Source organism: Lissotriton helveticus, chromosome 5_1 (genome assembly GCF_964261635.1).
Source record: "Lissotriton helveticus chromosome 5_1, aLisHel1.1, whole genome shotgun sequence".
NCBI lineage: Eukaryota > Metazoa > Chordata > Amphibia > Caudata > Salamandridae > Lissotriton > Lissotriton helveticus.
The window spans coordinates 1,089,240,449-1,089,268,175 of record NC_136065.1 but is presented as its reverse complement, the minus strand read 5'-3'; the positions used below and the strand labels follow the sequence as shown (position 1 = coordinate 1,089,268,175).

The following is a 27,727-nucleotide window of genomic DNA, read 5'->3' as shown; positions in this document are numbered from 1 at the left end:
CAATAGCTTGCTTAGTCTCCACAACGGCCCCCACAACGCGAGGGATGCCTGGTCTGCACCACGGGGGTGCCCAGGAGTGGACACTTCACAGGGAAAGCCAGGAAGGGTTCCCTTGCGGTATTCGTACAAGCGCCGGGAAACCGACTGCGGGTAGCTGTGCGCTATACAAGTACAAAAACATTTACATTTACAATGATGGCCAGCAATGGGAGACCTGCCCTTCGCACTACAGCAACGGCAGCCCATTATGACTGCCAATGCGAAGCTCCAGTAATGACCGTCCACGACACCCAACCTTCTCACCACAGCGACGACAACCTGCGCTGCATGGCCTACTCTTCGTGCTACAGCGAAGACCATCTCCCTGCTCCTCACGGCCTCCTCCACCGCAAATAAAACTCATTGCGCCGGACTTTGCAAAGGTAACTCTTTAAGCAGAACTAACCTGGTCCCCGTATTTGACCTGTGCTCTATCATGGTGGGCTAAAACTTGTGACTTTCCCCTGGTCTACCATAAATAGATATCTACCCAAAACTTTACAATTGAATATGTCTAGCTCTACTGTTTGGTTTTTTGTTGTATTGGTATCATTTTATTTATTAGAATTTACCTTATTTTTCTAAATTAGTTTGGGATTTTTCTTGTGTCATGTTTTCACTTTATTTCTGTTTGTGTGCTGCATAAATATTTTACAATTTGCCTCTAAGTTGGGCCTTACTGCTTTGTGCCAAGCTACAAGAGGGTTTAGCACAGATTAATTTAGTCACTTTTCTTGGTTCACGCTGACCAGGATTGTGGTTGTTTCTTGAGTGGGACTTCCACCCCTCCACCCTTCAACCAATAATCAGAGTTCTCACTCAATCTTTTAGAGAGTTGATGCCTTTCCTGAATACGCCTTCAGGTAGAGTTGGCTGTCCTCCAAATAATGATGTCCTTGAGTCCAGCAGGACTCCGACAGGTTTCATGTATAGGTTGAAGATAAGTAGCGAGAGGTTGAAACCTTGTGGAATGCTACAGGGTAAAGAGATGGGTTCTGACAGGGAGAAACTAATTTGGATGGTCGATCTGTTCCTCACTTTGATTTGACCATTGTACAGGTGCCTGGTTTAGTGATCTGCTTCATTGACCACTTGAATGGCAGCTGTCCCTGTGCTGCGGTGGGAACTTACCCAGAATAGTAGTCCTAAAGGAGGCAGTTCCTCTCGATATTCTTGTATAAGTGGGTGGTGACAGCGTTCTCCGTTTTCTTTCCAGGAATTACATGGGCGTGAAAAAGGGTAGTTTACGGTAATCAGTATTTATAATGAGCTTCTGTCTAGGGGAAAGATCTAACTAGCCTTGTGGAAGTCCAGAAAAAGGCCTTGGGTGAAAGTGGCATTTGGAATGTACAGCATCCGGACCAAAATTGCATCAAAAGCTGCCTACTCGGGCTATATAAATGCTGAAAAACAGGAAGAGCGACTGATCGCTTCATTTATTTATACGTTTTTTTTTGTTTTATTTTTATTTAGCGCAAACTAGACCTGAGAAATCGGGTATCAGAGCTCTTTACATGAGCACCAGTTTCGTTACAGAAGGACATATTCTTTTTTGTTAGACACCGGGAGATTAAGCGATTTGCCCAGAATTACAGGATGTTGAGCGTCGTTGCCGAGACTCGAACCCGGTTCCCCAGCTTCGAGGTCAACTGCTCTAGCCGTAAGGCTACATCCTCTCCCCATTGAGCTATTTCTCCTATTAGCCAGGCACATGATCGCAATGCACTGGAAAACCCCATCCCTGCCGCAAGTCACACAATGGCACTCTGTGATTGCACGCTGTGCGACAGCAGAATCTGTGTCTCCACTGCAGCACTGTGGGACAAACTAGTTCTTACTTTTTAAAGTGATGCCAACGATGATACTAGGCTGTCCTATACTGGCCCAGATCGTACACCACATTATAACTGATTACCTAGGGACATACCTTCCCCACCAAATAATTCCTGACTCCATGGTGTTGAACTAGGGAAGAATGTGTGGTGGTCGAACAACTCGCCCATTAGCACCGCCATTATTTACCTTTAGACCATAAACCACAAGATTAGGCTTACTTTATGTTTTGGTTTGAAACCGTCGTTGTGTTTATATAGTGATACTCGTTATTCCATTCTCCACAGACAGACTGTCATTGTGCAGATGCCTCTACAATTGTTCCTTTTCTGCATTGATAACCATACCCTCCTGTTTTAAACATTTCAGTTCGGTTGGTTAAACAGATTGGAATGTTGAGAAAATTCCTGAGTGTTTCATCTGTGATATCCATATGTATTAACGAGAATAGGGTGCATCTTCATAAAGGTGGCTGTCAGTGAGTGAGTGCCACTTGCAAGGTCGTCGGTCAAGAGGTTGTTTAAGGTAGTCTGCAGGGTGCATTTCAGGAAAGTTTTCTTTATATAAATGTCCCATGGCTCTATCCCACCTGTGAACAGCTGCGCTTCATCAAGTATGTCTTTATAAATTAGTTGACTGCTGATGGGTGCAACTGAAGTAGAAGCTCCAGGCAGGAAAAGTCAGAGCACACAGCTACAAAATCTACCTTGTTGGGTTTCTCCTACGTACTTCTCAGTTTTTAGCTCATTTAAAATCATGCACCATTGATTGTTGCAAGGTTTGAAATATATATTGTGGTGTCTGCAAGAATGCAACTACTTCCTGTTCCAGGTGGGTGCACTCCAGTTTACTACAATGATCGAGCCACCAACACCACTTTCCAGCGGGAATAAAATCATACTTAGGTCTGTTACTAAAATGCATATTTGTACTTTGGTTCTCTTCAAGTACAGAACCCTTTATTTTGGGTCCTGCATAAAAAGAAGCATGCATTTGTTTTTGTACTTTGTAACCAAATGAGAGAAACTTATGCCTGATTTAGATCTTGGCAGGACTGGTGCCTGCCATCGCTTTTTTAGCGCCCGCCACCCTGGCAGTCCGCCCGCCCAATTTAGATGTTGGCTGGGCATTTGAGGGAAGACTGCTGTGGTCCCACCAACTCCACCACGATCTGTCCCCTGTGTCAACTGTGTTAGAGGCTGGAGCGGCTTTTGGAGGGTGTCCCGCCGAGATTCCCACCATCCAGATGACGAATTACCCTTTTGTAGAGGCAACTGTAGCAGGGAAACCTCTTAGCTCGAGTTGACAGAAACAAAGAAAAAAGTGAAAACTCAACTTTTTTAGGGTCCTAACATCGGTTCTGTCTTCAGCGCCATTGTCCAGTTCTTCGCTGTGCTGCTGCTACTTGACCACGACGCTCAGCCACCCTGTTGGCACTGGATTCTAAGGTAAGCATTTGTGGTGGGTGTGCATGTACAGTCAATGGTGTATGTATGTTGGTGTGCATTGCTTTACTTAACAACAATGGCCAGTGCACATAGCCTACATGTATATATTGATATATACACAACATATATGTGTATTGAGATGTAAATAAGTAGTACTTGCCTGTCTCCACGCCACAATTGCCCCACTCCATCGAGACTCTGCCGCCAGGACACCACCAGTACAACGGGAACATCTAAATTGGCTTGACCGCGATAGAGTACTGCTAGCCATCAAAGAAGACTGCCGCTTCGCTGGTTTTCTGTCTCTAATCGCAACATCTAAATGTGGCAGACAGACCACCTTCAGCTCGAAGGAGTACTTAGGACTGCCGCCAGGGCGGGACAGCGGTAAGACCGTCAAGATCTAAACCAGGCCCTTAGTGTTTCTCCTACCTCAAGTACACTTCTTCCAGCTTCTCTACGTTTGCCTTACCAGCTGTAGGGTTAATAGGAGCTCTTCTGCTCATCTCTCTAAGACAAGCCATGGCTAATGTGTTGGCTATTTCTATTTGTTCTTTTCTAGAGGAACTGATCTGCACATCTGCCATTAGACTCTGCCATAGATATTTCCCCAGCACTTGAGCTAAGACACCAAGCTATGCCCACATTTTTGTTGATGAGCATAATGTCCCATGGTTCTTGGAGTGGCATCAGGGAAAAGGTACATTGGTCCTTTGAAAATCTCTTTAGGCACGGTGGCTGCAGTATAAAATGAAGTTTTAGTGTGTAGTGATCCGTTTAGCATTTTATAGAGAAATCTTATTGTTTGATTGGTTTATTTATTTATAAAGTTTTATATAGCGCGAACTTGACCCAAGAGGGTATCAGAGCGCTTTACATTAGGATCATTGCGTTACAAGATACATCAGATACAAGAGCATAGAAAGGTACAGTACACATAAACAATGTTTCAATAATTCGTAGGAGGGAGGGGAGGAAGGAGTAAAAGCAGGGAGGGGAGGAGGAACAATACCCAATGTCCGGCTGGGCAGGTGACGGTCAAGGGGGAAAACCAGGGCCAGACTCCTCATTAGCTGTCAAGCAGCTCCACCGGTCATCAGCCATGTTGCTCAGGTCTCAGCGTTCAGGAAAAAACAGTTTTAGTTTATTTGATTTGAAAAGATTATATAGCGCTGTGTAGAGCTGGAGGTATCAGAGCGCATAACCAGGGGAACGTTGCATTAGAAGGTACATCAAAAGGATTATAAAGCGCTGGCTAGACCGTAGGTATCAAAGCGCTACAGCAGAGGAACATTGTGTAACAAATTACATCAGTTACAATAGCGTAGTAAAGTACATTAAACAAACAACGCGGTTGAGAGAATTTATAGGAAAGGAGGGGAGGAGGGAGCCATAGCAGGGAGACAAGGAAGAACTGTGTCCAATGTCCAGAGTGACACATCGAGAGGGAAAGGGGAGAGGTGGAGTGAGAAGGGAGAGGACGAGGGGGAAGACGGAAAAGAGATAAAGGGAAAGTCAGCCCCGAGACCAAGTGGGTAGATGACGGCCAGGGAGATAATCCAAGGCCAGTCTCCTCTATAGCTCTCTAGGATGCTCCAACAAGCATCGGTCAGAAAAATGGAAAGAAAAGAAACAAGGAAAAGGCAGAACAGCAGAAATACTTAGGGGGGGGGGGAGGGCGAGACAGGGAGAAGGGGAGATACAGTGTCCAGGGTCCGGCTGGGCAGGTGACGGTCAGGGGATAAACCAAAGCTGATCTCCTCAATTAGCTGAACAGAGCAGCTCCACCGGGTGTCCGACAAAATGCTCGAACTCTGCTGTCCTGGTAGGGGTCAAGTGTACTCAAGGGAATGTCAAAATAGTGTGGGTGGTGGGGTAGCCATGGTCTGAGGAAATTCCAAATGTCCTCTTGAGGTCAGGCACAGTACTGGCAGGGTTTTGTAAGTAAAAGTAAAGGATCAGCAAGGGGGGAAAAAAGGTCACCACTGTCGGCCATGTTGGGGTCGGGCATCCTGGGACCCTTTTCCACACAGTGAATGTGCCGAGAATGACAGAGGTTGACAGGGAAGGAAGGACAAGACACCCAACAATTCTTAAAAGGGACATTAGGTCTCACCATTGCCCTCAACAGGGGGTGGAAGGGGGTTTGACGAGGTGGCATAGAGGCAGAAAAACGCATCTTCCCCAGTGGGACTCCGTAGGCGGTCGCAGGTCGACGGTCAGATGAGAATGACTCCGTGCATAGTGAGAGAGGCCTGGGGACAGGAGTTCCCGCAGACAGCGACCAGATCACAACATCAATCTGAGCACAGGCAGGTGGAGAGGCCAGTATCTGGAGTGGCAGGGAATACAGCCGGTCCCAGCAAGAGAATCCACAAGCACGACGAGGTCCCCAAAGATTCGAGGCGCCCGCCAGGAGGGAAGGCCGGTTTCCAGGAGGAGGGCACTATCGACCGCCCAGCCAGCGAGGAGGCAGCAGGGTCCAACCAGCCACAACAGCGCAGAGGGCCGCCAGCAATAAAGAGTCGATAGTGGTGGTGGCGGTACAGCTCCTCAGGAGCGGCGAGGTGCGGCCAGGCAGGGTGGTCAGCTAGGCCCCGGGGCGGCCAGGGGTCACCTCACCCTCGGGAATAGGTGCGGCAGGGAGGAAAGCTATGCGATGGGGGATCGGGCCGAGCCTCCCAAGCAGGCCCCAGAGACGACGCCGTGCAGAGCCAAGTGAGGCCCAGGAGGTCGAGGTGGCAGCTAGTGCAGTCCCATGGCATAGGCCGGGGGAGTAGAGCAGGTGAGGAGAGTGAAGGTGCTGGGGAGCGCCGAAGCGTGCATGCCGCCGCATGTGGTGACTCACCAGTGCAGTTGTAGGGCCACCCGAACGACAACAGCAAGCACCAGAGGCGCGGAGGGGGAAGCGGGCCGCTCGATGTACGGCAATCCTCTAGACGCTCCAGCAGTCAGGCTCCCCGCAGCGCGGTCCAGAGCTCCCGGCCACAGCCGGCGCACGTCTCCGCAATCGAGGCAATCCGGATCAGGTCCCCGCTCACGCCTCAATATCAGCGGCTCCGGGTGGCAGCAGCAGGCAGCTTCTCCAGACCTCCCGGGCCGGGGGCAGGCCGAGGCCCGGCGCGGTCTCATAGCCCAGCCCCCGCACACTCAGCGACAGTCGCCGCAGTCCTCGCAGAGGGACCCCCAGAGCGGGCAGCAATGGGGCAGGAGTGCAGGACACCAGGCTGATGCAACAAGTCACAGGTATTCAGCATAGCGGCGGTGGGTTCAGGGCGGCCAAAGCATATGGCCGCCATCTTATGCAGGACAGGTCAGGTCTCTCCCAAGTCTCCAACCAGCGGCCTCAAGGCTATCCCTGCAGTGATCTGTGCTTCGGATAGTGACACAGGGATTCCGCCACCCCTGCAATTAGCTGTACAGTTTGGATGGGCAGCTGATGAGGAGGATAGTGGATGGATTGTGCCCCCGAGCCGCAAGAGCCTCACGTAAGTGCGGCCATCTTGCGGCAAAAAAAATTTGTTGATTGTTGAAGTTTAATGATCTACTTAATCAACCAGTAGCAGTATTTTGTACTGTGATACTCTTCTATTTTTGAAGCTTAGTATGTGTAACTCTCAGGTGAATTACCTGACTATCCAGTAAATCCTGATGGAACACTTCTGTATGTTTAGGATGCCTTTTGAAAGGCTTTTTACACAATATACAATTTCCTCCCTTAGCAGGTCCTTTTTTTTTTAAGGAAAAACACCCGTTGCCAGTGGCGGCTGCCTCTGAATGGAGGTGGCGGCTGAAAAAAATGTAATAAAAAATTAACTTATGTTCTCTACTGCCGCTAACTCTCTGCCGCCGTATGCCTCGCCTCCGTCTGCTGGCAGCACCGGAAGCATCCAGGCTTCCGTGATTGGTCTGAGTGGCCAAACATGCCGCTCAGGCACTGCCTGGGGAGGCTGGGCATGTTCTCCACGGTGCTGTCAACACAGCCCAATGGAGAACATGCCAAGTGGACATGACGGTTTGGCCGTCACTAGAGTGCCGTTCAAGCAGTCATGCACACCGAGGAAGGGAGAGCAAACCACTCCTGCTCCCTCTGCGGCAAGCCAGCCCTACCCTGCCCAACCTGCCTGAAGCAAAGAAAAAAAAATGATAATACCTTCTTGTTATTATAATTTTATTTTTCTTTTGCACTGCTCAAGGAGCAGTGGGGCGACTCTCCTCTGCCTTAGCAGAGGAGCCGCCACTGCCCGTTGCTCACTGGGCTGTAAATTCATGTGTGCCTAAAAAATTAGGCTGCTCACCGAAGGTGGCAACTAACTTTCATGTGATAAAAAAGACTGTCCTTCGAGAAACTTAAAAGAGAGCAGATCTGCATTTCACTTCACATTACTACACAAAAGGGTGGATAAAGGTGTGCATATCTTACTCTTTGAAGGTACTCTGAAGACACGTTCAGTAGTAAGTACTACCATTAGAGATGTTGTGTCCCAGAAATGCCAAAACTGCAAGCTTCCACTAGTTGGGCACATTTCTGCCTGCGTTAATATGTTATGGCTGCCTTCTCTGTTGTCTTTCCCAGCAATTACACCTGTGTGTGGCAGGGGGATGCTAATATTTTAACATAGCATATGTTAGATTTGTACTATAGGCACAAAATACTGATGCGCAGGCTGATTGTCACTTAAGTGAACTTTTAAAACTTACATCGTGGCCTTATTGTGGTCTGCTTTTTATTTCCGTATCCTTGTTTTCACTTGAGTTCCCAACATATAGGTATTTTTTATGATCATTTTAACAGTTCTAATGCTTTCTTTTTGCATTAGAAGTGCTTTTATTTTGGTTTTACAAGCCCATTTGCTAATCTTAAGCTAATTCTGCGCCTCCTGGCCAGTAAGGTATAAAAACCGTAATCTGTTGTCATTGATTGTTTTCTAAAGTACCTCCTTTTTTTTTTTTTTTTAAACAATGTTTATTGACAGATCGCACACAAAGCGCAGCACTCCGCACTCCGGAGAGACTGCGAACAAGTAGGCATCCATTAGTAAAGCAATCCATGCATTATTTTGAAACAGAACACATACCTCCCCTCCCACCCCACCCCCCCCCTCCCCCACGGCCACCTCCCCCCACCCGGATCCCTCCCTAGCCCCCTGCACAATGTCTTCTCGTTCCTGAAGGTAGGTCACATAAAGAGAACAAAGTACACAATGCCGCACCCGTGGCCCTATCCCACCAGCCCCGTGAATTCCTCCTGTTGCACTGGGGGCTACAACCATAGACCCGTGCAATCTGCCCATCTCTTCCATATTTTATAGTGTTTCCTAGGGCAGTCCCTGGCTTCAAAAACAGGACGCTCCAACCCCATACTAAAGTTGAGACCCTTCATCCACATCACCACCGGAGGAGCCCTGGGGTCCTTCCAGGCCTGAGCCACGTCTCTCTTGGCAACGGTAAGACCCAGAAGTAGTAGATGTCTTTTATACAAATTGCCTCCCACTCCCTCAAGGACATGTAGGAGGCCTAATTGTGGGGTACGAGGAAGGTCCCAGCCCAACACCTCAGACAAGCAGTCCCATACTCCCGTCCAGAATCTCGCCAAAGCTCCGCAGCTCCACACCGTGTGTAGGAAGGTACCCACCCCCTGACCACATCTCAAACATTCGGGGGACTCGATCAGACCAGCCCACCATAGTCTCTCTCTGGTATAGTATGCCCTGTGCAGGTATTTTAATTGGATGAATCGCAAGCGCATAGCGATAGCCGCTCCTCTTGGGACTTCAAGTGCTTCTCGCCAATCCTCTTCCTCCAACTTTCCCACATCCCTTTCCCAGGACTCCCGTAAGGTGTGAAGAGAGGAGGAGCAATGTGTAACCAGGGTCTGGTAAATACGGGATATTTTCTTTTCTTCCAAGTCGCCCATAAAGACCTTTGCCTCCAGCGGACTAAATTCGGGTAAAGAATCCAGGCCCTCCAAACTAGGCGTAATGGCATGGCGGAACTGCAGATACTTAAAAAACTGGGACCGAGGCATGCTAAATTCCTCACTAAGCTCTTGGAAGGATTTAAGGGCCGTGCCATTCAGAACATGTCCCAGCGTTGAAATTCCTATAGAATTCCAGCCCCGGAAGCCCTGCAAGGACGCCAAAGCTGGCAGCCGACCATTTTGCCAGAGCGGAGTCTCCTCAGTGAGCCTACCCCACCATCCCATACGACGCAGCTCCTGCCTCCAGATCTGGAAGACCACCTGGGTGGCCTTGGGCAACCTCTTCCTCAACCTTGCCGAATATAAAATTGTGTTTAGAGTGTCGGGCTCCATTAGATATCTCTCAAGAGCATACGCCGGGTCCCCCCGATCCCCATACCTCCATTCGTTCAGGATCAGGAGGTGGGACGCCTGATAGTAAGACAGAATATCGGACGTTGCTAACCCTCCGCAGTATGTTGACAAAAAACAGGTGCGCAGCGCAACTCGCACTGCACCCCCCGCCCAAAGGAATTGTCCCAGCGCCGAATTAACCTGCCGAAACTACTGCGGCGGAACAGGGTATGGGTGGTTCTGCAACTGGTACAGCAGGCGTGGAAGGGCAACCATTTTGAAAATAGCCGATCTGCCGTAGATATTAAGGGGCATACGAAACCATGTTTTCATCTCGGTCCGAACCCGGTACCAGACCGGCACTACATTGCGCTCCCAGGAGACCGCAGATGAGTCCGTCAAAAACACTCCCAAATACTTTAAACCCCCTGTCGCTACCTGCAGCGCAGACGCCCATGATCCGAGACCTGTGCGATCACCCAGCACCCATACGGTAGATTTACGTGGGTTCAGGTATAGCCCCGACACTTCGCCAAATATTCGCATAATCTTCAAGACCCTGGGCCCGATCTATTCAAATTAGTAAGAAAAAACAGGACATCGTCCGCATAGAGCGCAATTCTATCCGATGGTCCTGCCTCCCATTCAAAGCCACTCAATTGTGCGTCTACACGTACCCATGCTGCCAGCGGCTCCATAGCAAGAGCAAACAAATACGGTGAGAGGGGGAACCCCCTGTCGAGTACCCCTCCCTATGGGAAATGCTACTGACGTGATAAAGTACCTTTTTTGGTACTGCTCATTTCCGACTATGGGCTGTTTATTGTTTTTGTCTTCCACTGCTAATTGATTGTTTGATGAGGTGTGTCGTAACGTGCTCTGATGCCTTTCGGTCAATTCTGCGCCATAGAAATCAGCAATCAATAAATAAAATACATAAATAAATCCTTTCTTCGTCCTGCACTTCTCACCTCCTGCTCCCCCTGGCACCACCCGTTTCCAACTCGCCAGGCTCAGTTCCACTAATTTAATTACTAGACCAATGCTCCAAGCCTGTTTTAAGTACTATGTGGATGGTATTGGAGCTTCGCACCGCTTTTGCGCAGGGATGATTCATATTTCTGTTTTCTTTAATGAGAATTACGTGTAAAGTAAGCCATCGGGATATATATTAAAACCCGTAAAACCCCTCCACTGGTCCATGTTAGAAAGGACAATTTTATACAAAAATAACACAATTTCCTGAATTTTCCTCCTATATTTCTTAAACTCATTTCTTTCTTTTAACTGTTAGTTCTGTTATTGGTTTTTTTGACATTCCAAACAAACTGCGGGTTATCGCCACCCCCAGAGGACTTTTTCGTGCTTGGCTGACCTTTCTACAGACTAAAAATGTAATCTCTCTTTAATTAAAATCTTGATGTCTACTTTTTGATGTTTGCTTTCCCTTTAAATAGTTTCTGTTTGGCTTGCTTTTTTTCTTACTATGTTAGCTTACCTTGCTTAGACCACCTGTTTCCATTTGCAATATAACCACAATTTAAACTAGTGGCTATTTCAAAATTAAAATGTTTCCCATTATTTTCTGACTTTTTTCTTCTATGTTTAATGGATCATTTTTTTCTCAAAAGAAGGCACGCGGTATCTTAAAAAACTATTTACATTACCTTGTTTAGAATTAAAGTGCTCACGTTTTTTTAGGCTCCCATTTGAACTGCCAGATAAATGTGCTATGTTAAAAAATATTTCTGCTATTAAGACGCTCTTTAAAAGTAATAAATTGAAGGCAGGGGCCCGATTCACGTGTATATATATTCATAAAAAAACTACCAAGCAGGTGCAAACATGTTTGTTAACTTTCTGTTCTTTTCTTCCCCATGATAAAATATGTTTCCCCATGGATAACCTCCTTATCTTGCACTTCACCATTTTTGTTGGTGATCTGATCCCTTTTCTACCCCGGAAAGGTATTTACCACGGTCCGTGTCAGCAGTTGCTGAGGAAGAGTGTCATGGCCCCTAATGCATGCTAAACAAATGATGGGTGCCCGACTGCTTGGCTGGTTGAATAGGAAAAGACTTATAATTGGGTAGCAACCCACGGCCCCTGCACCTATTGCATCATTGATAGCTATGCCAATGCTTGTTGGGGGTAAATGTCAGATCTTTTCAGGGTTCCCAGGTGTTTAAGAAAATCTGCCCACAAATGTGTATGTTTGTGGGTGTTCACAGGTTCACAGAGCATTCCATCCCTAGAATGGCCACTCACCACCTTTGTGTGAGAGAATCCATTTAGGAGCGCAAACTCAACTTTCATGGATTCAAAAATAGTTTGCACTCACAAAAAGGCTTTTTTGCTAGTATGAGCAAACTTTCAAACACAAATTGCTTTGTTATGTATGGCTCTCACTGAAAAACATTAATGTGAATGTCATACTCTAAATGTGATATTTCACTGCTGTGCTATCAAGCTGATCAGGTTAGGCTCTGTGACAGTCTGTCAGAGCAGTGCCGGAATGCAGGGAGCACAGTTTCTGAAGAACAGAGAAGGGAAGGCACAACGGGATGGGTGATTGTAGGTCAGGTATTGTTTTTTTTTATTTGGGACAGAGAGGAGAAGCCATGCTATGTATGCATAGCAGAGGAAAACGGGTAGATGATTTGTGGTTGGCCATACATAACATAAACATAAAGATGAGTAAAAAACAAATTACTGGGATGTTTTCCACCTCAGAATTCTGAGTGAAATAGTAGACAACTCTAGCCTCGCTCTCTTTGTCTATTTCACGTCACTCAGACACCCTCCGAGAAATACATCCCCGTAATTCACTGTTACCCATCTATAATTCTATATGCTATGTATGGCTGTTCCATTACTACTCTAATCCCTGCGCAGCAGTTGGAAACTAGGGCAGGTGATTTTGGGGACCACACATACCATAAAATTAAAGATGTGTAAAAAGTGAATAAAGGATGTTTTTCACCTCAGGGTTCTGAGTGAGATGTTAGACAACTTGAGCTTGACTCTCATTGTCCATCTGATGACACTCAAAACCCCTCAGTGAAAAAGATCCCTTTAATTCACTGTCTGGAATCAATACATTTTATATATGTATTGGGTGATACAACTGTGGGACACACTATGTGACTCCCAGAATGTTAAAAAAACCAAAAACTAAAATATAAGTAAATGGTTTACGCTGAACTGACAAGCTGTATATCTAATATTATTAATTGTGGAGTTAAAATGTCAGCTGTTTACACCATTAGCAAATAGGCTGAGGGAGTGTTGAAGATTTTTATACGTTTATATTTTTGTGTATCATAAAAAATGTGCAGACTGTATTTTCGCACTCGATTACACATATACATATTGATGAAGTATTGTTGCTTTCTAAACAAATTGTTTAAGATGTGTAGAAGTGTGTTTTTTTCTGATCTTTGTTAACTAGGTCTCAATGTAATACATACACCAACCCTTTTTATTCATGTCTCCCCCCCCACATCTCTCCTTACAATTTCTACAGCACACAGCCAAGCTGAAATGTACTTGTTTAGTTCCATTTTGTAAGAAATTGGGTTACTGGTTGAAGGGGTGAAGCCCCTCTCAAGCAGTAACCACAATTCTTCTCAGGGTGAAGTCACAAGCAAACCCTAAATTAACTTGTTCTCAACCCTTTGATAGCTTATCACAGAACAGTCAGGCTGAACTCAGAGGCAATGTGTAAAATATTTGTGAAACACTTCAAACAGTAACACAATGAAAACATACCACAAAAGTAGCCCACAACAGAGTTAGCAAAACAGAAAGATTTTTAATAAATAAAAGAAAGACCAAAACGACAAAAATCCAAACAGTAGAACCGAGGATATTCAATTTCAAATATTTTAGTAAAAATAGCACCAAAAGGCGTGAAGCGCCAACTGTGGGTATCTGGTCGTGCCGGACTGGGACAAAGTACACGTTCAGGCCGACTGCAATGGAGCGCGAGCCAGCTACAGGGACCTAGGAAGGCTCGCTGAACAAAGTACTTTCAATCTTGGTTTTCAGAGCATTGCGAGGATCCGCTTTGAAGATGCTTCGAAGCGATGCGTTGATTATGTGATGGGGCGAGGCTTCAGTGCGAGGTCCTATTGCATTGTCGTCGAGGATCCCGTTGACATAGTTTGCAACGTGAAATCCAGCATTGAGGATGCAGCGTGCACTTGGATCAATGCGTCGATTCTGAGGAGCTGCATGGCTGCGTTGTGGATTCCGACATTCTCGTCAAGGCTGCTGTCGACAAGGGCTTGCACAGAGGATACATCACGCAGTCGGGGAAATGCAGCGGTACTGAAGAGCTGCAATGTGTTGCAGGTCTTTGCGGCGGATCCAAGTCAAGCAGCAGTGGTGATGCGTCAGTTCTGCTCAGGTTTGCATAGCAGAGGAGATGTCAGCTCCACTTGATTCACAGAAGCTGGTAAGCACCTTAGGCCTCTTCCAAAAGTTCAGGACTGGGTTGGCACCACTTGGCAGGGTAGACTCACAGATGGCGTAGTCCAGATCAAAATTGTTGGAGCCTCTGTCCCTGAGGCTCAAGTCAGGAGGACAGCCAACTAAGCCCTTGGAGTCACTTTGGGGTACTGGGTTCAAAAGATGTAGGTCCAGTCCTCTCACCCATGCAGGAGGGCAGCAGGTCAGCACAGCAAAGCAGCAGCACAGCAAGGCAGTAGCCCAGCAGAGGGCAGTCCAGCAGAGTGGCAGTCCTGCAGAAGCAAATAAGTCCTTCCTGGCAGAGTATCGATAGGTCCAGAAGTGTACTGAAGAGTTCATGTCTGAGGTCCCCTTTTTATACCCTGGTGTCCTGGTTCTGGAAGGTGGGATAAGCTCGTAGATAGTGTATTTGAAGTGCATAGAATCTCCTGCCTCCCCTGCCCTGGGTGGCTGCAGTAACAACGTGAGGTTGTTAGGCCCTTTGTGTGAAGAAAGAGCACAGGCTTTTCAGGTGCAAGTGGGGCTGTGCTCAGCTTTGCCCTCCCGTCCTGCTGGCAGATGGCTCATTCAGGAGTGTCTAATCCCTCTACTGCGTAACTGTTTGGGAGGAATTCACAGTATTTCAGGTACACCCAGTCATGTGACCAAAGACAGACTACAGGCACTAAAGGGCTAAGGGCAGGAACATGCCAAATTTCTAAAATTTAAATCACTACAAAATTGCCAGTACTGACTTGCATTTTACTCACAGTTGCATTCATGACCACTATATTCCTCACTTGAGCTGCAGCGCACGTCGGTCCACTGCGAGAGCTACATATGAAGCCCCAGGTTAAAGTTCGCTTTGGATAGCACGAGCTGTTTTTATTTTTTCAGTACCTGCGAGGCTGGAGAAGCCGCGAGCACGACAGAACAGAGAAAAGAGACGAGCCGTCCTCCACGAGCTGACCCACCTGTCAATCAGGACGCCGCACAGGACCGGGAGGGATAACCGGAGGGGTGAGGGATGTGCCTGCACACCACACAGCCAGTGCCATTCCACACACTCCGGGCAGGACTGCAATCCCCAGAGTGCAACTTCCCCTCACAGCTGCCCTGAGTGCCGCGAGGGGGAGGCGGGGTCCTCGCGCTTATAGCGCTGCCTCTCCCCCCGCGGTGCGGGAGACTTTCTTGTTGCTTTCTGCTGCCAGCTGACCCACCTGTCAATCAGGACACCGCACAGGACCAGGAGGAATCACCAGAGGGGTGAGGGACGCACCTGCACACCGCACAGCCAGCACCATTCGACACACTCTGGGGAGGACTGCAATCCCCAGAGTGCAACTTGCCCTCACAGCTGCCCTGAGTGCCGCAAGCGAGGGGGAGGCGGGGTCATCGCGCTTATAGCGCTGCCTCTCCCCCCGCAGCGCGGGACGCGCGGAACAAAGCCCAGACCAAGGGCGGGCCCGGCAGAGACAGTTAGAGGCAGGGCTGGGCCACCCCCCTAAGACTTTGGACCCAGGACGGCAAAATGTTTTGTTCATTGGTGTTTTAAATATATTTTCTGTACTTATACACGGTCAACCATGAGCAAGTTTAAAAATTGTAAAGGTAGGACTGCGGTAGGGACTCTAGATGCCTTCTTGCAGAGGGCAGAGTCTGTCCTTATACACGAAATCCAGCTCACAGAACGAAGGCTGTATCTGGAGCCTGCATCTCTTCAGAGCAGACTTTCTTTGACCCCCGCACTTCTGGAATCTAGTGTGGCAGCCAATAATGAGCTATCTCCTTCGCTGACTAGTACCCCAGCACAAGTTGCGATAGATCAAACTACAAATAAAATCTCCTTAACATCTTCTGAACCTAGTCCCACCAGGTCCAAAGTTACAACCAGAGGACAAAAGGCCAAACGTAAACGTAGGCCAGAATATACTGCAGAACCTCCCCCAAAAAAAGGTAAAGGTAAAAATACTCAAAATCAGAGCAAGCCCGCTCTGAGAATTATGGGGAAGAAAGGGAAAATTGTCGCTGGCGTGTGTGAAATTACTGAGGCATCAGCAAGCTCAGCCAAGCAGAATGAGATAGACGAGCCCGTTGACACTATGGAAGATGGGAACTTCTGGGGCAGACTAGAGACAATGATGTCAACCCTCTGGAACCCATCCTTTTAAAAATAACTAATATAGAAGTCCTGCTAGTCAAAATGGAGGAGCTGGTTCGCAGTTAATGCCTACCTGTACAGACAGCTGGTATTAACCCAACTGTATTCTCTTTGTCCAGTGGGGCGGAAGGCCATGTTGCTGGTCCATCCTCTAATCTTATTACTGCTGGACAAACGCAACACAAGAATGACACCACTACATTAATCCCTAATAACCCTGTTCGTACAGAAAGAAGAGTACAGCCTGAGGGGTTGAGAGGTGGAAGTAACTATGTAGCTGCAAATGGCATAAACTATCAGGGTTATCAAGATAATTCTTATAATCCATTGCAAAACTCAAATTTACCCCCAGAAGCCACACTGAATACGGTTGTTTTGGCAAATGTTCTCCCTCTATCACACAACGCTTCTGAACACTGGTCAACGTTAAGGACCAAGTCACTTTATTTTCTTACCTCGAGGACAAGCTTGAAAAATCCTCTTTTTTCAGATTTTAAAATGGTACGAAGGATCGGGTGGGTTGGTACTTCCCCTAAATCATTACGTGGAGACTGCGTTGTAATAACTTTTAGGTCACCACTCCTGGTACGTACAATCATTGAGAGGGGTTACAATGGGCCTGTTAATACTAATGATATAAACATATTACCCTTGGGATCTTTTTATCGCCCCTTAGACCCCGTAATGAACTTAGGTCCCCAGCCTTCAAGAGACAATTATTTGGGAACTAGGCAGCCCAGATATTCTATCCCAACACACAATAGTTTTGATGCTTTAAGTTCCCTGGAAGGTAATGATTGACTCCACCCTGTGACCTTTGCTTATTAAAACTCCGCAATGGGCCGATATGACACTGGGGATAAACTGTGCCTGATTCTAAAGGATAAAGCTGATACTGCTGCTAAATCTACTGCAGGAAGTAGCAGAGTCGTGCCCTGTGGGTCTAGGGTCATGAGGGTGGAGACTCAGGCTGATCCCCAGTTCACTGCAACTGTTCTTTCTCCATCTAGACATTCAAATGAGGCCTCAGTAGAACCTGGGAGTGATGGGGTTCAAGGGCTTAGGGATCTTTGCAATAAGACTTTGGCTAACTCCCAGGATATGTCTAATGGCCTGCCTCTACTTGTTCACTTAGATGAGGTTTCATCAGGGGCTGCAACTCTCCCCTATAATTACCCCACTGTTGTTGAACACCCTCTTTGCCACATTGTTTTGTGGAATATCGCTGGAATCCGATCAAAGCTAAATACACAATTATGGTGAGATTTTATTGCACAATTTGAGGTTCTTTGCTTTCAGGAGACATGGACTAAGGAAGCGATCCACCTAAATGGGTATAGGACTTATCATGTTCTAGCTGTTTATGGTTGGAGTGGTAGAGCAAAGGGTGGTTTGTGCGAGTACTTGTCAAATAGCATGAATCTAAAGAAAATAACAAAGCTCGCTAATGATAATTATCATCAACTAGTTGTGCTGCATTTAGATATAACATCTTCCATAGCTTTGGTTAACTCCTATAACAATATTCCCCCAGGTCTAGTGGGTACTGCCATTAAAAATATGTCCCAATCACTGAAATTACTTGGTAAAAGCAAGAGGAAAGATATAATGCTAATTTTGGTGGGGGATTTCATTTGTACGTTATGTGGCAATGCTGGGGATAACTTATGCGGAATTTTACGAGAAGGAGGTGCATGTTCATCCCATTTTAGTCGTACCTCTCTGGGGGAACAGCTAAATGAACTTATTATTAGTTTTGATTTAGACTTTGTAAATGAATTGTGTCCATCACCAGCTCCCTTGCCTTGGACATACAATGGTAGGGGTTGCTGTTCTACTATTGACTATTTTTTAGCATCTGGTAATCATGCGCAAAGCCTTCATTCCTTTTATGTCTCTGAGAATTCACTTAGTGATCATTTCCCTCTCTGATTGACCATCACACTACCCTCCAGGAACATTTTTGGAACTAACATCAACGATCGACTATTGGAGAATATAGCCATTGGGAGTACTAATGGATACTCCCTCCGATGGGCTATGACAGATCAAACAGCGCTGATTAAATCAGTTATTGGCAAATGTAAATCAGATATAGAGACATGCTTGAGTGAAAAAGCTGCTCCTGGTACTCTACTAGCATCCTTCTTCGTAATAACTAATGTAATAAGAGAGTCTCTCATTTGGCAAAAAAAGAGTAATAGACCCCAGAATGGATGGTTTTACTCGAGGTGCACTAAAGCTTATTCCCAGTTAAAAAAAGAACTGCACAAAATCCAGAGAAGCATCCCAGGTATTAGGAGAGCTAGAGGGGCATACAAACAGGCGGTAAGGGATAGGAAAAACATACTGAGGAAGGAGGCATGGGAGACACTGCACTTAGCCTCAGCAGCAAAGGATAGTGCGGCTTTCTGGAAGGCAATTAGGTCCCCCTTTCTATCTAAGGAACTCGGCCCTACAATTGAGATAACTATTACTGAGGAACAGTGGATCGAGCACTTTGCTGAGGTATATAATGGTGTTGAACCTTCTGTCATGAGGGACAACTGCGTCCAGGAGGCCCATGGTTCAAACTATCCCCCACATTGTAAGGAACTAATGTTTACTTTAGAGGAAGTAGAGAGGGCCTTACACGCAAGCCAGGGCGGTAAGGCTCCTGGCCCGGATGGGGTCCCCATAGATATGTTTAAGTCAATTATTCCTCTGTAGGGGGCTGTACTGGTGCAGGTGAATAATGCTAGTTGTAGTACTGATTTCCTACCCACCTGGGTGGAGTCTACTATCGTGCCCATCTTTAAAAAGGGGGACAGGCAAGACCCGGGGTGTTATAGACCAATCTCCCTGTAAAATGCTATAACGAAGGTAGCGGGCAGGGTCATATTGGAACGTCTTCAGGACTGGGCCGACGAGAACTCTATTCTATCGGCAATATGGCTTTCGGTCCGGTGTTGGGACTGTAGAGCAGGGTTTGAATCTTTCCCTTTTGGTGGGCAAATATACAAGGGCTAGGAGAGGGAACCTATTCTTAGCATTTGTGGATCTCACAGCTGCTTTTGACTGTGTTGTTCACACTAAACTATGGAAATTATTGAAGTTTTAGAGGTTTATGTAAGCATTATTTATTTTCTTAAGAGTTTTTATAGTGATGTTAAGGCACGTGTGCATTATGGTTTGAAGGGCGAGTGCTCGGTTGCTTTTCCAATCAGGAGCAGAGACAGACAGGGCTGTGTCTCGGCTCCATTACTTTTTAACTTGAATATAAACGGTCTTGAGGAATTTCTGCTTAAAGATAACCAAGACTTCCCTCAAGTAGCCGGCCGCCCATTTCCAGCCCTCTTGTACGCCGATGACGCCGTGCTGATGTCCCGTACACAAGTGGGCCTTCAGTGCGTTCTGGATAGTTTTTCCCTTTCTATGAAAGACTTAGGATTAAGGGCAAACTCTTCCAAAACGTTTATTATGCGCTGTGGTAGGGGTTTTAAGAAAAATAAAGATATGTTTGTTGCAGGACAAAAGATCGGGCTACAAATAAATTCTCTTATTTGGGCATTCTTTTTGCCCACAGTGACACCTGGGCACAAGCTGTAGCAGCTAAAAAAGTGGCACTTTTACGTACCACATCTGCCCTTACTACCTTTGCCAGGAAATTGAGTAAAAGACCACCCGAAGAACTTATTAAAATATATAAGGCAAAGTGTGTCTCTGCTGCAGTTTACGGGAGTGGGGTTTGGGGGTTTGCTGACCTCTCCCCTATTCAGACAGTAGAAAATTCCTTCTTAAAATATATCTTAGCTGTCCCGAGTGGTACCTCAGAATGCATTTGTCATGCAGAGTTAGGTCTTCCCTTCATCTCTGATTTAATTAAACTGGAGCCTTTGCTACTTTGGCATAGGCTGTGGATGAAAGAGGAAACCAAATTGAATAGAGATATTCTTCTAGATATTTTAAAACTGGAAGGTGTAATGAGGATACCATGGCTAAGATACGTTTATAACTTCTATAGAGATCTTGGCCATTTAGATTATTTTCCTTATCCCACCACCATCACGGCAGTAACTAGAATGGAATTAAGTAATTGAGGGTCTTCTGCTGTTGGATACTCACCGAATGTCATCTGAGATTTTAAAACCCACAGTCCTACACAATCAATTGGTTTTAACCACTTTTAATATTCAACCCTACCAAATCTATGTTCCTGGCGCTTATGATAGGTTCCTATTAAACTGTTTTAGGTTGGGGGTCTTCCATAGATTAGTCACTTTTCCTGCTGTGAATGACTGGTCACGAGACCTCCAGCTTTGCCCCTGTGACAACATTTCTCCTCAATCTACGATCCATGTTATCTTTTTTTGTACATTTTATTCTTCCGTAAGGAGTCTGTTTCTGACACCTATACTAAAACAGTATGGGCTTTGTCAATGTCATCCTGCCCTTCTGGCACTACAATTCTTAGATAATGAGAATAGTGTTCTAAGGATTACAGTCTTTTTGAAAAAAGTCTTGAGCCTCTGGAAATGTGTGCCTATTTGACTGCTTCTTTTAACGAAACGAGGGTTTCTGTTTTATCTATTGGATTTTATGTAACACTTGTAATGAATTTTAAAGTATACATTTTTCATGTGTTTTTAACTGTTCGCTTTTATGATTGTTATTAATCAATCCAATAAAGCTTTTTTTTAATTGAATTGAATTGACCAGATTGGCTGAGATTTGGGGCAATGTGAATACACACTCAATTCAGCTAGAGGAAAATAGGTTTTGCAGAAAGCTGTTGGGTGTCCCAATCTTCACCCCTCAATATATTTGTCACAGGGAACTTAATTTAAATTTTATTAATGATTTTATTAATGCTCGCCCAGCTCTTTTCTGGTTATCAGTTTTTGAGGAATCAAGCTGCGTCTTTAACTAGCGGATTTATTAGCGACTGTCTTAAATGTGAGAGAGGAATGGATATTCCATGGTTATCGGGAGTCTACCATAGTTTGTGTAGTGTTAATAAAGGCAGTCTCTCCCTAACCCCAAGTACAGCCGAAACACCACACAAAAACGACGACTTGCTATTGTACAATATTGTAAACTGATTAATATGGAATCAATTTTATCAACTTTGTTGTAAATTTGTGATTGTGCTTTTATGGATTTTTTGGAATCCGCATAAAGTTGAACTTGACTTGAATTGACCACTATATTCAAAAGCAGTGGTCACCATTTATGTTTTCCATCGTTACCTATAGCATTAAAAATAAATATCATCATACACAAAAGACCAGTATGAGCATTATTTACAATACATTACTCCCACCCAATGTCACTGTTCCACCAAGATATTGAACAAAAAACAATATACAAACATTGCAGAAAACAAATGTATTAGTTCTGAAATGTAATAGTCCAAACAGGAGATTTTAGTTATTTGCAGAATAAACAAAAGTACATATCCTACTTTTTTAATGCATTGCACCCTGCCTCTGGGCTGCAACCCAACTAGTAGCATTTATTTACAGGCCCTGAGCACATTTAGTGCCACTGTACTAGGACTTATAAGTAAATAAAATATGCAAATTGGGTATAAGCCAATGTTACCATGTTTTAATCCGAGAGAACAAACACTTTAGCACTGGTTATCAGTGGCAAAGTGCACAGAGTCCTAAAGCGCACAAAAACAATTCAGCAAAGATAGGAGCGAAGGCAAAAGGTTTTGGAGTGACCCTGCAGAGAGGGCCAAGTCCAACACACTATCATTCTTAAGGCTGCTCTCAATTAACTTTCTCTGCTCACTTATAAACTGCAACATTAATCTCAAGATCCTTCCGATGATTCACTGTGCCCTTTTAATTTTTAAATTGCAAAAAACACAGTTGATGGACAGAATGTAGAACAATGTCATACATTCACCCCAGTACAAGGATCTGGGCCTAAATCCATCGTTTTTTTGCACTCCACACCACCCTGGGTTAGACACTGGCTATATGCAAATCAGCTCTGACCCTGTGCCTCATGGGAACAGTCCAGTCCGAACTACCAAGCCATGTCTTTCCCAGACCGGAATCAAGCATCCAAGGACCGGTTTCTGGCTATCAGCCTTCATCAGCCTGGATAGCTTGACTCCAGTGGTGTGGAGAGCCTGGGACTCACGTCTGAGCATACCCAGCCCACTCAGGGTGAAAATTGCAAAAAACACAGTTGATGGACAGAATGTAGAACAATGTCATACATTCACCCCAGTACAAGGATCTGGGCCTAAATCCATCGTTTTTTTACGCTCCGTCCATCATACCCTTTTGTATCGCTTTGTTCGCCCTAAGTGTGGCAGGGTATGCTCAGACGTGAGTCCCTTGCTCACTTGGCCACTGGATTCAAGATAGCCTGGCTGATGAGGATTATGAATCCGAAACCGGTCCCAGGATGCTTGTTTCCGATCCATGGAAGACATGGCTTGGCAGTTCGGGCTGGACTGTTCCCATGAGGCACAAGGTCAGACTGATTTGCATATAGCCATGTCTGAAATGGGGTGGCTGAGTGGGCTAAAGAATGGTGATGGATTAAACCCAGATCAGTTGACTGGGGGTGAGTGTTTGATTTGCTCAAACGCTCCGTCCATCATCCCCTTTTGTATCGCTTTGTTCGCCCTAAGTGTGGCAGGGTATGCTCAGACGTGAGTCCCTTGCTCACTTGGCCACTGGATTCAAGATAGCCTGGCTGATGAGGATTATGAATCCGAAACCGGTCCCAGGATGCTTGTTTCCGATCCATGGAAGACATGGCTTGGCAGTTCGGGCTGGACTGTTCCCATGAGGCACAGGGTCAGACTGATTTGCATATAGCCATGCCTGAAATGGGGTGGCTGAGTGGGCTAAAGAATGGTGATGGATTAAACCCAGATCAGTTGACTGGGGGTGAGTGTTTGATTTGCTCAAACGCTCCGTCCATCATCCCCTTTTGTATCACTTTTAATTTTTAAAGCACATTATTGTTAATGTATCTTGTTTGTTCTAGCAGTTCTGGACGACATTTGCATAGAGGGGGTAGAATTATTATTCATGTAGTGGGATAGTGCTTACGTGCTAAGGCAGCATGACGTTTATTTTAGATGTGCTCTGATTTGCTGGTGAAATAACGTTTATTCTCACCACAGTGATTCTGCAGTTTCTGTTAATTTCTTAGGCAAAAATAATATATAAAAACCCCTTATTTTGGTTGTGTGCCAGTTCTGTTCGTTACTTTCTTGATTTTGCAGTTCATTTGGGACTTAATAATTTCAGATTTTACATTTCTCTGTATTACTGTAAATTGAGAGTCTATATGGCCTTGACCCTGTATCGCCTTACTTGTGAATTTTGTAATAACGCCCTTTAACTTTCCTTTGATACAATTGTTTAGTAAGCCCATTTACTTAATTGATTGATTTCCTGATAATTTTGATGCATTGGATTGGAAGGTGCCTTAAAGCGTTGACTCTACTTTTTCTGTTCAGCAATAAAACTTGCATAATGTTCCTGGAACAAAATTCTGATCGACCGAAGCTTTTGCGTACCCGATTAGATGTTGTTTTGCACGTGGAATTTATGTTATAGGGCACCAATGTTCATTTGATTTCCTTCCCTGATTTGACGTATAAAGTGAGTTGGTTTAGACTAGCGCTCCTGGGTTCTAGGTATTGCAGAGGGGAGAAAGAAAGGTACTGAAATGTTCATCTTTTGCTATTACGTTAAAGACTTGTGGGGACTGAATGGAAACAAAATCGTTTGCCTGACAAGATGCATGGTTGTAATTTATATAACTAATTAATTTGGGAAATAAGAACATTTGTATATGTATAGTCAATTAATAGACTGAGGATATATAGAGAGCTGTAAGTGGGATCCACAAGTTTCACTCCTGATAATCCTTGACCTCTATAGCTACAGCAAGTCTTAAGTATGATGTCCAGTCTGACAACTTTCCTGGATACCGTCACGAACCATCCGTGGGATAAACTTTCAGTATTGATGTTCAGCAGCAAACAATACCTGAAGTTCATCTCAACATCCTTCTGTTTGGAACTTAGTTTGAGATAACAAAAGAGTTACGGATGAAAGTACTTTAAATTACTTTTTATCTCTGGGAATTTCAATGGATACATATGCATTACATTGTCTGCAGCGTATCTGTGCTATCTAAGAAAGGAAGCAACCTTTTCGAAGATAACATTGGCCACCCCCTAGAAGGGCTGTCCAGGCCTTACTGCTAGACAAGCTCCCTTCTGTATAAAGTCACAAATAGCCCTAAATAGCTGTCTGATTGGGCATGGCCTAGAAGGTCAGGCACTACTGTCTTTTTTTTAAGACAAAGACTGATTCACATTGTTTGTCCCTTTGTGAAATGCTGCACAGAAATTGTCCAATGATTAAGAGGCATTGGCCCAAGCATTTGATTCCATCGCATTTTCAGTGTTGCAAGCACCTTAGTTATGAAAACAGAGGCTCACAAACGCCATTGGCACTAATGCAAGCAGGACAATGCCATCTTTACTTCCTCTTGGGCAGTGAAAGGCATAATTAGGGTACAGAGGACACCACACATGTCTGGGACCATACCCGTCTCAGCCTGCTGTACTAATTATAGCTACAGCCCTCCATAAAAAAAGGTATATTGGCCAAACTAATGTAAACTGTAGACATAGCACATTGAGTCCCCCAACATAATATGATTTGGCTTTTATCAGCCTAGAGAACATCATCTTTACCCACAATGTGTTTCCTGCTGCTATAATAAAGTAGTAGTTCCTGTTAAACTTCAGCTCCCCACCCATTCAAACATATTTAACAGAAGTTGCACTTATTTTCTTGTAAGATTTTCCCAGATTCCAGTTGGAATAACGGATTGTTTTCCTATTTACCCAGATTGATAAGGCATTAAAACGTTCCATTAACCACAATTTACTGTGTACTCAGGAATTTCAGAAGCTGGGTACTGACAAAGTTAAGTAAGGATTGAAGGCAATAAGGCAAAACTACAGAGCATCATGACATGGCTGAAAAACAAATACTAATATCAAAAGAAGAACTTGAAGTTCGTGCCTGCACTGTGTACACGTGATACTATTTTCGGAGACTATGCCATCCAAGTTGACGGTTTAATAGCATCAACCCAGTAGATTTTCAGATCCCATCCGAGTGTGGCATTTTCTAATTAACCAGGCAGTGTGAATACAACTCTGAAAAGTAGGCGGAGCTATAATTTTATAACTGCATAAAAAGACCAGTAGTTAGTTATATCAAGGCACATGGAAACCTAAATATGAATTCCTCAGTAATATGGTCACATTTAAAAGATAATATATATTTGATCAATCTGGGCTAGTGTCTTTTTCTTAAAGCAAGTTGAATTGCAAGTTGTTATGTTATAAGAGTAAATGTTACGTTGGGTAAGCAAAGGTGATAAGCCTGAATCTATGATAGTTACTTTAATTTTTTTCGTCCCGATGAATATACATTTTAGGTAAGTAATGTTTTAAAGGAATTCAAAGAAAATGTCATATTTGTGAAGATGTCTGATGTTAATATGACTCTGGATTTTACAATGTTGTAGTTTATAAGTAAGGGACTCTTTCTGAATGTTCGTAATTTTCACCAGAATATCATTCTTTTATGGTACCCGCTACACTTCTCAAAGGATTCCAGAACCACGAACCCATATGTATGGCATTTTATATATTCAGTTGGTAAAAGACAGTAATCGTATATATCTAAAATCACCTTAAATTTGACAAAAGTGGTCCTATAGTTCTGACATATATGATATAGTCAGTACGCAAAGTGTGTTTTGGGCAGACTTAATCCACAACAATACAGGCCCTGATTATAAACTACTTATGGAATTGGCATCAAAATAGTTTACCGTTGTAAAAGTTGTCTCTATGCATAGCTTCTCGACCCCTCACCATAAATTCTTCCTTTGTGCTTTGGTGAAAATAATGAAAATATTGGAAAATGTCCAACTCTTCGAGTCTTTGAAAGCATTGTGTTATTTGTTTGAGTACATAGGTTTGACTCTGTGTACTTGAAACCGTATCCCATAATTGTAACCTATTCCAGCAGAAAACAAGTCCCCTCCACGTCCATGTGGCTTGAATCATTCGGAGTCTTTAAATAGAAGTGACCGCATTGATGCAGTGACACCAACGCTAGGGAGTAGTAACAACCAGTTGAATGCATCGTTCCTGCAGATCTACATCCCAGACTACACGGTGCGAGCTCTGTCTGATCTACAGTTTGTAAAGGTATGCGAGAAACACCATTTTTTAACGCTGATGTTTTTATTTAGAGATGATATGGGAAATAGAGCACGAAGAGGTGGTGGTAAATTCAGTAACTTGTTGGATTGAATGATTATATATACTTTCGCCAAATGCAGTAAAATGTTAAGATGAAAACGGATTTACAATAATTCTGTTTATACCCATAAGCAGCCTGTAATTGTTCCCAACGACGTTGAAAATGCCAAAAGCCCAGGTCCTTATCTCTGCCCTTTGTACATCGGCGTCAACACTGTGAACACTTCTTACCATCTTTTCTTCATTCATACATCGTAGTTTGTGTACCTCACTCACTATACGTAAATGTAAGATACAGTAACATTACATCATTCAGAATGCAGTCAGCTTTTTACAGCAATCATTTAAAATGTATTGTATAATCAGGTGCAAGTTTGAGAAGTTAGGAGAGCGCACAAATTAAGGGCCTCATTTCAATGAGATGCTCAGTTTAAAGTTAGTGTGGCAACTAGGAAATATACCAAGTTAGTTTATTAAGGATATTAAGCTATAAATGTATCAGGAATCTGTACTTGTAACTGTAGGTTTTATAAGTTATGCAAATGGTGAACAGATGGTCTAGCTTGGTAGAAACGCACAGAAATGTATAAATTGGAAACAGCACAATTGTGAGGAAAGCAATCTCATGCCCTTGTCAGGCTCCACACATCCCTATTTATCTCAAACCGGCAATCACCCTTTTGAATTATTTTCAATATAGCAAAATGGTTTTTAGTCCCTTCAGTGCCCTTTTATGGATTTCTCTCTCTCTATAAATGTGTGTGTGTGTGTGTGTATTATCTACTGGCGGACACCACCAGTAGGTAGTTATAGTTAGGATGTAGTTTCCATAGGAAGAGAGTTTTCCATTTGCCAATAACTTCGGCGTAGTTTGATGAATCCTCGCAAACTTTTCAGGACCAATTCTCTGCTCATTTCAGCTGCTGTCTTGAAAGTGTCAAGGTGATCCGTCTAGAGGGGCTGAGAAAAAGGGGGAGTCCCAAAGCACATTTTCCCGAGGTTAATTTCCATAGGAACTTTAGACACAGCTACAGCCGAACTGCTGAACGGAATTACATCAAATTTAGCAGAAAGATAGATGTTGGTTCGGGATAACCTTGGGCAGTGAACTCCGCTCCACTCACGAAGTTTACGGAGTTTTCCGCACTCCGCGGAGCTCACGGAGT

The 27,727-nt window shown here is 44.6% G+C and overlaps 1 protein-coding gene across 5 annotated transcripts in view; it reads left to right on the top strand.

Annotated features, from left to right (window-relative positions):
* CNNM2 (cyclin and CBS domain divalent metal cation transport mediator 2) overlaps positions 1-27,727 on the top strand; it is a 1,049,463-nt gene that overhangs the window by 981,799 nt on the left and 39,937 nt on the right. For 3 of the 5 annotated variants that reach the window (XM_078643677.1, XM_078643679.1, XM_078643674.1), the window contains one exon: positions 26,323-26,507. In XM_078643677.1, the coding sequence (XP_078499803.1) occupies positions 26,323-26,507 (185 nt within the window). The remainder of the gene's footprint in view (positions 1-26,322; positions 26,508-27,727) is intronic. The other 2 variants (XM_078643678.1, XM_078643676.1) reach the window with 1 other exon arrangement.